The 15,564-nt window shown below is 42.1% G+C and overlaps 1 protein-coding gene across 3 annotated transcripts in view; it reads right to left on the bottom strand.

Annotated features, from left to right (window-relative positions):
* Positions 1 to 15,564, bottom strand: part of JARID2 (jumonji and AT-rich interaction domain containing 2) — a 224,941-nt gene that overhangs the window by 62,237 nt on the left and 147,140 nt on the right. For all 3 annotated transcript variants that reach the window (XM_054191120.1, XM_054191122.1, XM_054191121.1), the window contains one exon: positions 3,575 to 3,744. In XM_054191120.1, the coding sequence (XP_054047095.1) occupies positions 3,575 to 3,744 (170 nt within the window). The remainder of the gene's footprint in view (positions 1 to 3,574; positions 3,745 to 15,564) is intronic.

The raw sequence follows: 15,564 nt of genomic DNA on the forward strand, positions 1-15,564 counted from the left end.
TACATTGTATTATCAAATCAAGGGTTCAAAAGCAAACTAATTAAAAATATGTCTAACGCCCCTAGTATTCTGAATAATGAAACCAAGCAGGCCATCGTGGTTAAATTATCTCCCTTTGAAATTACAGGATGATAAAAAAAAATTAAAATTAAATAAATAAAAGTGATTTGAAACATTACATTTTCTGAAACATAGGAGAAGGCCAGGTATATGGGACTCCTTTTCCTAAATACAGGACCTAACACACATCAAGGGTCTTTCCTCCACACCATCACATCATAGTACTGCTCCATCACTCACAGAATTCAGCTGCTGCCACTTAAAATAAACCCCCCAGAGTACTGAAGAGTGAACTTCTGCTTGTGGCTGGGATTTTTAGATTTCTCCATTTAAAAATAGAAAATGAAAGTGCACGGTGATATGGTGCTGCAAATTTACACCATGCTTCTGACACTGCCACTGGGTGTGGTGTGACAAGGACAGCGACATGACCAGAGAGATGTTTTCACACTGGTCCTGGAGAAGACTCCCTTGCCAAGGAAAATCTTTGACCATGAATGAGGACTATATCGTCAGAGCATTTTGAAGGACTAGGACCTAAGACAGTCCCAACTCTAAAAAAATAAAAATAATTAAAAAAAAACAAACCAAAACAAAACACCCAAACCACCAACCACTCCCAAAAAAACCCAACCAAAAACCCTACAAACACACACGCAAACATGGTGATTTACTGTCCTGGATCATATCACTACTACGCTTACTACTAAACAACTTTCAAAGTGCTATGCTCTTATTTTCATGTAATTGTGTGTCGCATTTCATTACGAAAGTGCAAACTGCCAGGGCTGGACAGACATTTCTGGACAGAAATCAGAAAAAACACATGTCCCACCATGCAAGCAATTTTGAATCCCTCAACACTTCAATAAATAATAGCACAGAGGTTCAAAACCGAAACAAATCCCTTCCAAAAAAATCACAAGTCTTCCTTATGCAAGGTTTAAGTAAGCTGCAGGCTCTTCCCTCTCCGAGCTCACTGTGTACCATCAGAAGAGCAGGATCAAGCTAAGCCTGCAAGTGTCCTGGAAGGCCACTTATGGGACGTTTCCGGAGCTGGATGTACCAGCAGGCTGCTACATGTACTCCCTGCAAGCATATTAAGAGCCAGCTTCCACCTCCTTTTCTCCAATGGGCACATCAAGAGACCACCATCTGGAGCTAAACCATCTGAGGGACCAAATGGGCACAAATCTCAGGCAACCAGGGCTTCCTGAAGGACACAGCAGTTCAGACACCGAAGTGAGAACCATGATAATAGCAGTGTCAACAATCCCACTCCCTCTCCTTCCAAGCCACAGCCACCCTCCTGCTCCTCCACAGAAACGCATCCAGGTAGCGGATGTCTAAGAAGATCCTCCCGCCCCTGTTTTTACTATCTCTTTTCAGGCTTCATACAGGGGTGATGGAGCAATAAGCTTGTGGAGGTGCTGAAACAGAGAGCTGACAGCTTCCCCTTTCTGCTTTTCTTCAGCCTGTTTAAGCAGACCAAGAACATGCCGTGTGTGGCACTCAGAGCACATTTTCCCTCGTGGTTTTTGATATAATTGTAATCGGGATCTTGCCGTCTGAACGCACGTGTTGTCTGAAATATATGAGTACTCCTGCATACTGAAGAAATTAGGAATGAATTGCAAGTTCTTAATTGACAGTACAAAACATCAATTATTCTACAGATGAATAACAAAGAAGAAAATTACAGGTGCAAGAGCTAAACAGCCACTGATTTAAAAAAAAAAAAATCAAACCTTCTGAATGAAGCACTGGAATAGGACAAAAGTACCCGTGCTTCCCATTTGCATTGTTAAAGCAGAATGTTAAGAGACAGTAGGAAATAAAAAAGGAGATAAGTCACTTCTCCACACAGGTTGCCTTTCTTTAAGTGCAAGTGCCTTCAAAGCTATAAATAACACACGCTTAGTTAGCAAGCAGTGGAAACAAGTGTGTGAATGCAACCATGTGTGCTCACACACATACACACACACACACCCCCCACCATCTGAATTTTCCCACCAACAACTGTGGCAGTTGGCCCAGATCACAGCAGTGACATGCTGCCAACAGACTGATCAACCTCACAGCAGACTAAATTAGAAATACATTTCCACAGATTAAATTTCAGAGGACTGTGATGCCACTTTAAACTCCATTAGATTCTGCTCCTCTCAATCCTTTAAACAAACACAAAAGCTAGCAAATCACCCCCCTCCATCCCTTCCACCCACCCGCTTTACCAGAAGTCCCAACAGGATGGAGGCTCCATATTGGACCAGAATCAAGACAGATGTATTAGCAACCAATCTAAAGCTACCACTAGCCTAAAATTTCATAGAAGAGAAGAATAAAAGAAATCAAACCACATTGCATTAAGGTGAGAAAGCCTCAGCAGGAAGCTACGGGTAGTGTTGACTGCTGATGACTACCAGTGTTGCAGGTGCAACGGGGACCTCAGAACTGGAAAGGGGAACTCAAACACAAGCTTTGAAGGATTCAATCCACTAGGTAAGACTTTTGCAGACAAGTCCTATTTGTAACAAATGCACACCCTTTCAGCAGGTAATGGGACAAAACAACAGCAAGAGGCATCCTTCCAGCACATCAAGGACAGAGCAGTGACTAGCTAAGGGGCCAGGAGGGCACCTGCCAAAAGAGAAACATACCACAAGAGCCAATATGACACTTGGGAGATTAAACTGAAAGATGCATGTACATGATTTGTACAGTACATGATCTGGGACAAGGGCCATGGAAAGTCTCCAGAAAAATGACCACTCAGGTAAGGTCTCCTCCTTCTTTAGCTTAATCTGGACAGTGAGCTGTATCTCACACTAAGGTCCCCAAGTCTGATATGCGGGCTCACAGACACACACCAGGGATGCCAGGCACACAACATATTGCTCCAGCCAGGCTCAGGCACCTGTTACTGGAAGACAATTCGGGTACCTCGCCGTACAACTTCAGACGCCTCGTCTGCACTTGGGCCGCAGAATCGAGGAGCTCACCTGTTTTAATTATTACCACGGGAAGAATCCAGATCCTGGGCAGCTAAGAACAACAGGCAACCCCTCCACCAGTTGTCAGATGAAAAGCCTCATCCAGGTTGAACAATGAAGGACAAGTGAGTAGGTAGACAAGGGGAATTTCCAACCAGATTTCTCCTCTTGCAGGAACAAGTACTTAGGTAAGTTAAGCATTTCTTCAGTTTATAGTCAGACAAAACAAAGGAGGATGGGGAAGACTTAAGAGAGCTAGAAAAAAAACCCATTCAAGGATAACAGAGTGCTAAGCATAAAAGAAATTTCCTTTTGCACTATTACCGGCATCATTTTATGGCCTTTACAACCATGAACTCGAATGCTCTTGCTGCAGATACGGTCAAATTGCTGAGAGCTGAAATGCACACAATATATTCAAGTGTAGCACCAGTACATTTGTCTAGCTGCTACTCGGTGTGTGGTGCTACGGCTTGTTCTTGGAATGAGACTGCCCCCCTAGGCCGCTGCAGGACTCCTACCTCGAAGACAGAGGAAAGTGAGAAAATCTTCTGTCTTGGGCTTCCTTTTGGAGAGGTCAGAAATCTGAGTGGCGGGAGGGGGTAACAACGGCTCCACTATCTTTATTGGAGTTGTGCTGGGACTGTTTGGCTGGGACTGAGCAAACTTCCTTTGTGCTTGCAGCCTTGGCCTGTGGAAACAAGAGCATATCAGAAGCACGTTAGGCAGAACTTGCAGGAGAGATGTCAGAACATAAAAATTCACTGTTTTAAAAAAAAAAAAAAAAAAAAGAGAGAGAGAGAGAGATATCCAATTCCGTCTCCCACCAATAACATATCCCTAGCTGGGTCAATTGCGAAGGCAGTATTTTATTTGCTTTACCCTTTGGTAACTTCTGCAACAATTTGGAAAACCAGAAAGAGAACATCTTGACTATAAAATCTGTGACTACTTGTTTCATATGTTCCAAGTATTTTCTTGCACATCATACAATTACAGTTTACTATTCACTTATTTGGAAACTAAATCTGTATTTTGCACCATGAAAATGTCTTTTTTTTTTTTTTTAAGTGTTAGCATTCTTTGCTTCTTGTTTTTAATTAATTTACAAATTAGGTTTATTATAGCCCCAATAAAGTTAAAATGTATTCCAATCTGCTAGAATCTTATTTACATGGTAATATATATATTAATAGATAAGGTATCTATGTTAGTTCCCAGTTCTACAAAAACAAATCAAAACCTTTAGGGAAAAATATTTTTGACAGGGAAGATATTAGGTAAAAGCCATTAGATTTTTGTTCCCTTGGCCACAGCCTAGAAGACAGTAAGCAAGGACATCTGGGGGTGGGGTTAAGTAGTATTTGTGACAAATTTTAAAGAATGCAGGACATGCATGGAGTGAATTTGTCACAGTCCTGGTACTGGGCTATGGACTGACACTCTCTGATAAGTTTTAGAGAGTGCCTGGGTACGGCTGAAGGAAATGAACGGATGCAGCTGGTTTTGGCAGTCAGGCTGCAAATTATTTCAAGCCTATCTGAAGGCTCTGATTAACTGCTAGGTGGCAATGAATATGATTTTCTTTAATATGTCTAGAATGCAAATTGGTATTAGGGAAAGCGCTTTGGGGCAGGACAGATACCCGGAGGGGGTCTCGCTGGGAACCTGACTCTGCTCAGCGTTTAAGAACATGCTAATTTCTCACTTAAGCAACTGGGATTCTAATTATGATCTTTATTATAGCTTCAAAAAGGAGAGAAGCTACTGAAAGAACTTAAAATCTCATTGAGAAAGGATGCAATTTTATGTCATTTTCTTCCCTAATAGCAGAGTATTTACATAATGTCAAACTGAAACATGAATCAATAACACTGAAGGAAAAGCCGGGTCTTGTCACTCCACAGCAGGCTTGACTGTTATGACTTAAGGAAAGCACCGTTATCATTCAGTGCGGATGAAACAGGTAATTGGCAAACCTTTTTCATGGATATTAAACTTAAATAGTTGGGTAACAAGAGGTTTGTTACTGTATTTTAAATTTTCACAATTTTGTGACTAAAATAGAAAAAAAAAATATTTTTTTTTAAATCCCAGCAGTGTTTGTATACGTATATACATGTGTCCTAATGACAACAGAGAACAAAAGTAGCATCAGCCATTTTCTCCCTAAATTCCGCATAAAATTGTCCATGACCTCACCATCCAACTCCTACCCCCCTCAAAACAACAAAAAACCACCAGCTATTCTTACTGCTTATTTTCATTTCCTTAATGGCAAATATAGCATGGTGTTTATAATTATATTTTTTTATCACAGTGCTTATAATTCCTGAACTGGAACTAAAAGATGATTGAACATATATGTTTCCTCATATCTATGAACAATTATCTTTCCAGAATGAATATGTTGTATAGATCTGCCTGTATGCCCCCAAAATGACTCAGATTGCCTTGCAAAGCTCTATTCCTTCAAGCAGGGGACTCCCACACAGGATGAATGGGATTTTAATTTCAACCAACTACATTTCTATCACCAAAACCACACATTCAGCCAGAGAAAAATGCTTGTGTTGGCTTCTGTTCTGCACAAAACGTACGCTCTCTCGCCACAAACCAGATTATAAAGGCTAGCAAGCAACCCTGCCTGCTGCTCTCATCTGCACAGCGATTTTTCTCCATCAATGTGCTTCCTCAGCTTGGCTGTTAAGAACATACACTATCCATTCATCACATCACTGAAACTACCTACTCAAACCTCATGTGATCAAAGATAAGCAACAAGGAGGACTCCACAACTACCACTACTCCAAAAAGTAAAGGTTAAGCCTGTTTCATGGTTCAAAATTAACTCTTTGCAGCAAGGATCAGCCAAGGCTGTTTGCTGCATCCCTATTATTGGTCCCTAGAACATTGAAAGAGGATTAGGGAATGACTTAAAGTTCAGCATAGACATGAAATGAATTAGTGAATTGAAAGTACTTTTGGTTAGGTCTGCCTTTGAAAATACACTCTCTGCTAGCTGTCCTTTCCCAATACAAACAATCCCCTGCTCATTTTGCTTGCCTGCTTCCTGCACGGCGCACAGCCTGGCCTGGCAGCATCACCGGCTCCTCACTGCCCATCATGCTCCTGCAGAGACCTTTATTTCAGTGAGGACAGTGAAAATGCCAGGTCTTCCCTCCACCCAGTTTCAGGCTACAAACCTGGGGAGGCTGCGGAGACTTCTTGCTGTATGGTCAGATGTATCTGAGATGCTTCTCCTCTCGCATCTCTGTTGGTGTTTGCTGTACTTCCTCTGCTTGGTTTGAACTCACCAGCGCCACAAGAACAGGCCTGCTCCTTATGAAATACCCATTCTTTATTAAAACCCTGAGCAGTTACAGGTGTAAGCATCATCAGTTCTATTTATGAACACCAGTAAACGAAGGCACCCTTTTGTAACTGCAGCATCCTTTAGGTTTCTGCAACAACTACTATTCTTTGCATAGATAGGCATATGCTCCACAGGCTTCTACTTCAATGCCTGAGGGTGCACAGAGCAAGCCAAGAGCAAGAAAGGATGAGACATGGAGGTTAGGACAGAAAAGCCAAGCTTTTAAGCAGCCTTAGCTCCAGGTCTCTGTCAAGATGACCAGTTTCAAAGGTGGGCCGGAAAAGGAAAAACATATACCTTTCAAAACACGGGCAATAACTTAAAACTGTTTCCTTGTGAAGGAGTGTATGCATCTTAATAACCTCATATGTCCCCATGAAAACCTCTAGAAGCATAAAACCAATTATTTCGGGTACGGTTTCACATTACACTTAATCCAATATAAGTGTGAAGCTGCTGCCAAAAAAGGAGGTTGCATCAGATCAAGCATAGCAGCCCATTGTACTCACTTACGCAGCACTTCTGAGCAAGGCAGAACAGGTAAGGAAGTGATAAAAGTGCTCAGAAAGGCATTTTGTGTGTCATAAACACGTAACACCACCAGTGTGGCTTTGCTCTTTGCTTGTTATTGCAACGATTTCTGCTGGAATGACCTATTTAGCATGCATTTGGCAACAGACGGCAAATTGGCACGAGTGGTAAAAAGAACAACAAAAATCCTGTTTGCGTCCTCAAAATAAACTGCTCGCTCTGTCCTCATTGAAAGGGTATACACTATGTAAGACTTGCAAATACGCAAACAGAAAAAACTTCGCAAGAAGGAAAAGGATGAGGGAAGAACCCAAAATAATACCACATCTAAACATCATGCAAACACCCAACAGCAGCCAGAAATATCCAGACTATTTAAAAATAAATAGTAATTCCCCTCCTCTCAACAGAATGTTATTTTCCTTCTACTGCTTTTGAGAGACTTTAAACACCTACATATTACATGAAGTCCAAAAAAAGCCTCAGCCTAAGGAAGCCTCACCTCCTTTTGGTACACTTCTCTTCCACTGAACTGACTGTTTAGGTCCAAGACAGCGAATTACAGCCAAAGACTAAAACTCCACTACAAAAATATCCCAGGTACACAAACTCAGACTAGGCTGGAAAACATTTCTTTCCAAGGCAAAATACACTTTTTGAAGCTTTTCTAAACAGGAATTTATTTTTAGTTGAATATTTTAAGCAAATTGCATTCTTTAGAATCAAAACACTACAGTTTGTGTTAGCGAAAAATACTTCAGAAATGTCTTTTAAAATAGAATATCCTAGTACCGTTCCTTCAGCTTGTAGAAAAGGACACGTTTAGGAAGAAAACACCTACTACACAAAGGCAGCCTTTTCTTTGCAAAGCAAAGCTCAGGTTAGTAATACCAGTCTGTGTTAAAATTTAGTAAACGTTAATACTCTAGATAACGGGGCACACTGTGTTAGCTACAAACCAAGTATTAAATTATCAGTATGCGAGATTTAGTTGTACGCTGGTACAAAAATCTGACTATTTTCAGTTTATTATTCCATAACTCCTAAGTGAAAGCAAAGCATAAGTACTATAAAACGTACACAAAGTACAATATGGACAACTGAATTTATCACATGTATGTATTCATACTAATATTCTATTTATAATAAATTCCAGGGTTGAGAGGCTGTCCTAAGCATCTCAACTGGGAGGCGATTTACAAAACAAACTGTTTTTCAAACATTCTCTAATCCCCAGCAACCTGCAGGTTTTCACAAAACTTCCTGCTCGTTACATACTAGAATATTTGCTTGCTGTTTGGTCTCACCACCTTTCACTTACTCCTTGAACTTCACTTTTGGTTCGTTGTTTCCTGCTTTTCTGTTGCCTGATGTTTGTCGTTATGTTTTATAATGGCACCACTAGGGTTAGATTTCCAAACTCTATAGGAAACAGTAGCTTAAGTAGCTGTTCGAGTGTCACCGTTTCGTGACTAATTACCATTTTCCTTTGCAATGCAGTGTGTTTTTCACTTTCTGAGCTGCTAGCAAGAGGCCTGCAAGCTAAAGTGAAGGAATCTACGCCTCTGACTTTTTAAGAGCAGCGTTGGTATTTGGTTACTTTGCTTTTGTCACTTCTCCTCCTAAGAAACTGCAACGTATTTGTAGATAGTTATTTTTAACACATTAAAATCACTATTACTAACTAGCGGCAATGAGCTGGTATTAATCTTCACCAAACACTGTGCAGATAGTTAGGAATAGGGACCGGCTTACTGCCTGATCTAAGGCCAGCTGTTGAGGAGTCATCCTCTACCAAAGTACATCTTTAAATGAGAGGAGTTTGGGTTTCTTCTTATTGCTAACTTAGGCTTTGCAGTTCCCAGATCTCTTTCAATATTACATCTCTCAATCTGGGTAGCAAAAATTCAGTGCACCATATATTTCCTTTTATCCATTCGGGGCTTTGTCCTCGCACAGCTAAAGCTGGGCTAAGTTCTGTGGGACCTTTCCCATACCACTGTCTCAGCCTGACCATCCCACACAGCTACACATGGTCACAGTTGAGCATTACGATTGTCCTTTCATCAGCCACTAGCACCCGTCACATGGAGGGCTCTGGCACGGACAGGCGCTCTACCTCACCAATTTTTGCCTTTGTGCTGATCACTCTGTGCTAGTATCATTCTAGTTTCCCCTCTGCTGTGTACCCGGGTTATTTATTTCCTAACTATGACACTTTGCTGGCTTGGTGAAACAGTTATCTCTGTTTTACTTCTCCCTACCTCGACCTGGATCAGGTCCGAAGCGCACCATCTTTTGTTCCCATCAGAGCCAACATACAATTTACACATTTGGTTTAATCGCACTATACAACATGACACTCTAGCATACAATATGCCTGTATGCAAAGATGAGTTTGTGTGTGCAGCTTCGTTTATTAAGGTAAACGTATCTGAAAGTGATAGGCTGTAGATATGTTTTGCCCTCATTAAAAAAAAAAAAAAAAAGTAATTTAGGCTTTAATAGCCAGGCATCTGCTGCAGATCAGATGATTATCAAGTGTGTAATTTCCAGCTCAAACAAAATCAACCATGTGACAGGCACTTCCAGGCAAGCCCAAAGTGAGCATGCAAAATTTGGTGCTGGAGGTATCATTCTTCACAGGACAATCGGGAAATCCTTATTGCCATTGCATGTGCCAGCGGAAAGCACAGCTAAGCTATATTTTACCCTTTCACTGCTGAGAACAAGTCCAAGGCCTTCAATCCCAATAGTAACCTTCTAGAGGATCACCAGTTCATGAGAACAGGTCTCGAGAATTCAAACCAACAAGTCTACCAACACTGCCAAAACTTTAATTTAACAATTTTTTTTCCCCAACTGTGAGGGTAAACATTACTTGGATAAGCAAAAAAACAGGGGGGAAAAACTTGCCCTCAGACCACTAGGAGATCTTGTTGGCTCTCACTGGAGCACGCATGAGTGTGAGCGTTAGCTCTGGTGGCACTAGGCAGCGTTTCTATCTGTATGAATTCACGTACCACTGCAACCACTATGTCCCAACTTACAACATCAGGTGAATAAATGACACCACACCAAGTGCAGAAAAGAGGCATACAAAAGAGTCCTGTGAACTGCATTTCTTCTTCCACATCCCCTTATGCTTCTGGGGTACTATTTTCTGCCTGTATCAGTGGTATCTGTTGCCCATTTTAACAACATGTCGGCTTGGTTGCTACTGCCGTTTGTAGTAGAGGAAATTGAGATTCAATCATCATCTGTGTCTCCACACCTGTTTGTACCAGGAAGGAACTAGAGGGTGAGAGACCTGGTCGCTCCCATCCATGCAAACACCATGTGCAGGTAACCAGTGCAACACTTGTGGTCACTCTAAGACACGACTCCTTCAAAACGATTTGCAAAATCAGGTAATCAAGCCACAGCCCAGACCTGTATTACTAGGTAAGAGTATAATTCTTAATCCTGTCTGGTTAGAAGAATCTGGGTTAATTTTCAGTAAATAAAACATTCCAGTAAGGTTGAATACAACACTTTTCTGAAGTTATTTTTACTGAGCCCTTTATTCACTCAATCTTTAGCTTCTGTGGTCCAAAAACTGAAAATTGGGCCTAAATTAATAACTTACTTTTAAACTAGCCTTAGATTCTCAAATGAACAAATCAAAGTAAAATACTAAGCCCATCTCCATTCACTCCTTGATCGTCGAGCCTAACAGGGCATGTTTCCATAAATAACACTTCTTGCTCTAAAACTTTTATCTACAATGAATGGATGCACGTGTTCCTTTGGTGTTTTGGTCGTGGGGTTTGTTTTGTTTGTATTTATTTTAAATGGGAAACAGTTGGTTTCTGGAGAACCTCCTCTCTTGCAACAATGGAAAGGTGCTTGGGAATGACATTTAATGAATGATAATTGAGCTAACCCATATGCTTAATGACTAGTTCAAAGTACAGCTGGCAACTTAAACTTGTTTGCTAAAAGCTGCTCAAATTATCATTAATTCCGGAATCACCTATTTTTCCTGACAATGCTCACTGATCACAAGAAGGTATTTGCAGTCATTGAAACTGCCTTACTTCATGCAGCTCGGCAGAGATACCCACTAAGTGAAATAGCTGGCTGTTAAAACAATGTACAAGACAGCCTTGGGCAAAGTGGGGGTTCTTAAAATCTGCTAGACACTGTTTACCACCCCTCACCATGTTAACTGTGGAGGAACTGGACAACTCCAGCCACCATGTATGAGCCTCACACATAGTCCATCTCACATATACAAGCAGACACAATGACATGGATGCAGACCTTGCCAGCTAGACTGAGGACTATAGCAGATGGCATTGAAGAATTTGTGGAAAACTAATGCTGCATTCAGATTCCAGCTATGGATCCACGCAGTTCAGGTGGTCTAAATAACTTTGAAAGGGATACATCACACTGGGTACTAAATGCCCTGGGTTTTTGTCCTGAAACATCCATGGTGGCCAGGGAATTTTGACGCTACCCTGATATTCCCAGTGTGAACTTGAGTCCCCTCCATAGACCTCAGGATACACAGAAGCAAAAAGGAACAAAGAACAACCCAGAAAAACAAAAGTGTAATTAGTCACGCCTGCAGCCCTTCTCCAGGAACATGTGTCTCCTCTCATCCTACTGCTACAACTGGTTTTAGCTGAACCTGATGCAGGAACAGTCAATGCTTATCGTATGCAATTTGCATTACTGCAGTGCTGTACACAGGGTCGCAAGTTTTCTTGTCATGTTCAGACCAAAACAGGACCTTGAGTTACCAAGGCGCAACTCCAGTACAATACAATCACAAAGCCACACATCTACCTTCAGGCATCTCAATGATGGGATGCTTCCAGCCCAGCCTTCAGCAGCTGTAGAAAAGCTGATTTAGATTTAAGTACATTAATTACCACCAAATAGTCAAACACTTCCACACATCCCATGTGCTGGTGGCTGTGGCAAGCCCAGGAGGGTTTATCAGCTGCTGCCCAGGGAGAAGGAGCAGTAGTACCATGACCAAATGAGGATATGGCAGCTGAATGAAGCTCCCAAGAAGCTGTTTTCCCACAGTACCTGCCTTTGTTTTCTGATCACACTATAGCGACTGTCCTGTGGACTGTCCATAAATCCAAGTCCAAAGGCTTATTCATCTATAAATGTAGGATCAGGACAATCTATTTCAGCAAGACAATGGCTCTTTTAAATCCACTTTCTCCAGGGTTGTCCCACCTGAAATCGGACAGGATTTTTTTCTCTTCTATACAGGCATGTGGTGAGCTGTACATGGCAATAGATGGCAGAAGAGATCCTTCTGAATACTAGAAACAGGTGGTGCCACCCTTTCTTTGTCCTGCAATGGTTCTTAAAAATTCCCATTTTGGAGTAGCTTCATGGGAATCTAACAACAATGCTGCAGAGACTTCACTGTGGGTCCTACATTGCTCCTCCCAAGGTCCTGGTTATTACTGACACCTTCACCACCACAGCCAACAGAATTCAATTAGGTGAGCTCAGATATGCTTGCACAAGCTACAAACGTGCACAGTAATGCAAAAGCATCCCCACCGAGAAGAGACAAGAAACAGGAATGTATGGCAGCAGTCCATTTTGGAGGGGACCGTGTCCTGGATACATGTCTCTCCTTGCTGTTCATCAGGCTATGCATGCTGCAGAGATCGCTCCCTAGAGACAGCTTATGATACTAGAAAAGACAGGCAAGTTGACTCTAGGGGGCTAAGGTACAGTGGGAGTCACCACATTAGTGCAGATCAGTATGGAGTGCCATTTGATGAGCACTTATTTTGGCAGTGCTAGTCAGCCTCAACACCTTCTGATTCCTCCCCATGCTCCCTCCTGTGCAGTTTGCTTCTGCTCCTGCACCATGCTCTGGAGTCATTCTTCTTCTGCAGCGTTTCTCATCTACATCTGCTACTTGGTTCTCTTCACCAGGGTGCCTTGCAAGCTGCTTATCAAGCACAGCTAAGCATGGATACTTACAGAAGCGCTCGGCAAAGGAGACTTGGGTTACCAGTCCCCACCTCCATCCAGAAACAGGCGCTTCCCCTCTTTTCTGGTAGTGTGACCCAGGACAACTACTTCTTAGCTTAAGCCAAACCCACCACCCCACACCAGCAAGTTCTACAGGAAGCACATCACCAAGGAGTGACTTTAGGCTAGGCCTGCCATTTTATGCCATGCTGCTGCACCAATAAGAGCATTACCACATGCCAGAACATTAAAATGCAAAACCAGGGCAGCAGAAAAAAAAAAAAAAGGAACTCTTTCACATTTGCTTTCTTTTTAATAATCATTAGCAGATGTCTGAGCAAGTAATTATGTCCAGACAAACTCTTCTTCAAGACCACAAAAATACAATTTTTTTTTCACCTTAAATCCTGTCCTGTGTGCTGAAGGTAAACAAGGTGAACTCCACACTAACAAACACCTTCCACACTGGAAGAAAGATGTAATTTCCAGTTCAGTTGCACGGTCTCCACCTACTGGCAAAAAACTGCAAAGTCCAGCTGCCTGGACTCTGCAGGTGGAAGAGCAATCCTCCTGTTTTTCTGATATTCAGTAAAGCCAGCGTGGGGAAGCCTAGGGGCACAAAATGGTCTGCCCTTTCACTTCACCCGCTCTGCAATGCCATCCTTCTGTCTGTGCTGTATTGCATGTAACAGGGACCTTGTTATCTACCACAGATACTTTTTCCAAAAGCTTTCTAGGCCCTACAAAAAGATTTCCAACCCTATGGAAGAGAGCCTACAAAACATGAAAACCTGCCCATTTTCATAAAACTTGAGCATTTCCCCCCTATTTAATTACACAGAAGTCAAAGCCGCTTTTAGCACAACACACCAAGCAACTTCGATATTCTTCTAGTAGCATTTTCAGCGTTCTTAGACATCGGAGGGACATCTGCAAAACCTGTTTGCTTCCCAGTTTCCAACCAGGAGACATTAAACAAAAGCAGCACGGTTCAGATGACAGAGCTTCCCACTTCCTTACTTATGTGACGCCCTCCGGCACTACCCGAAACCCGGTTCCTGATAAATTCAGTGCTGTTCTTTGTTCCGTGTTCCTCTTCAAAACAGTTGCAGATTCAGACTGAATGGTGAATGATATGCCAAATAATACCAAACATATCAACAGCTCCCTCCCTAGTAACCTGACCAACTGCTAAAACTCAAGAGGATGCAAGATCAAAGCTGTGTGACTGAAGGAAAACTCTCTTTTCCCTTTGAGCAGCCTGTTGCAATTGTACTTTTTTATTTAAAAAAAAAAAAAAAGTTTATTTTACAGATCATTTCATTCTTGTTTTCCAATCTCAGAAAAACATGTGTACCTCAACTCTTGCAATCTTTCACCTTCGCCCTAAAAGCGACTTACACTAGCCAGAAAGCCAGAGATTACTTCTGGCAGAGATGTCAGAACTAACAGTGTATGGATCATTTTAGCCATCATCTGAGTGGCTGAAAAACTTCCTGTTCAATTAAGTCCTCCATTAATCCCTACCATTTGAATAAAATTTTCCATCTGCTGGCAGGAAGTGATAGAAGTCACACGGTCAGTAGGTTGTGGGCATTTTAACCTCTTGCAGAGGTTGCAGCTTGCAATTTAACCCCCCCTGAAACCAGATATCTGCACTTCCCATGGGGCTGGCCTTTCGAAGGCTCCTCTACCATCTGGCTATTACCTAGGCCGCAACATTTCTCTTGTTAAATTAGATGCACAGTGAGGGGAAAAAAAAAATATTAAAAAAAAAGACACAAAACATCCTGTATCCTGTATCTCCTGCAGCAAAGTGATCACTTTTGCATAAAACACCCATCAACCACATTCACCACGTTGCCAACAAAAATTACTACACACAAATGGGGGGGGGGGGGGCGGAGAATAAAATAAACATCACTATATTCCATGATGCTAAACTTGTACTATCCTTATGTAATTCTGAAGATAAAAGAAACTTTAGCAGGTCCCATCTGCCCTTCTTGCTCTCTTCTCTTTTCCTACACCATTGTAGTTTTTTGCATTAAGTTTCTCTTGGAAGCAAACCATGACCCTCTCCAGGCTTCCTCCCCAGGAGTCACACAGCTCATTCTTGCAAGTCAATCAGGGAGACGCAGTCAATTGTCCCACTAACTCTGTTCATGCCTTCTTTCAAGCCATGCCACATTCTGCTACCAGTCAAACTGGCCTGAAAAGGAAAGGGGACATTCACCCCGCACCTCTTCTTTGAGGGATGCTAAATCCTATGAGAGGGGGCTGGCTGGCCTGCCAGAGCACGCCGTCTTTCGCTTCCTCCTGAATGCCAGATAAAGTACTCAGGAACTAATGATATGGATGGAAACTATGGTAACAATTCCTGTGCCACCACAATCTATAGCCTTCCCCACAGACACTCTTTCTTTACCTGCAGTAGTAAGTATTCAATACTCTCTTGCTTCTTGCCCCATGTGTCACACCCCCCCTGCCCTAGGAGACTAGTAAAAAGATAATGTGCTTATCGAACTCATGTCAATACCAGGTAACCATAGTAAAAACACACACACAAACTGTACATATACACCACAGATTTGTCTGTGAAGT

This window comes from Rissa tridactyla, chromosome 2 (genome assembly GCF_028500815.1).
Source record: "Rissa tridactyla isolate bRisTri1 chromosome 2, bRisTri1.patW.cur.20221130, whole genome shotgun sequence".
NCBI lineage: Eukaryota > Metazoa > Chordata > Aves > Charadriiformes > Laridae > Rissa > Rissa tridactyla.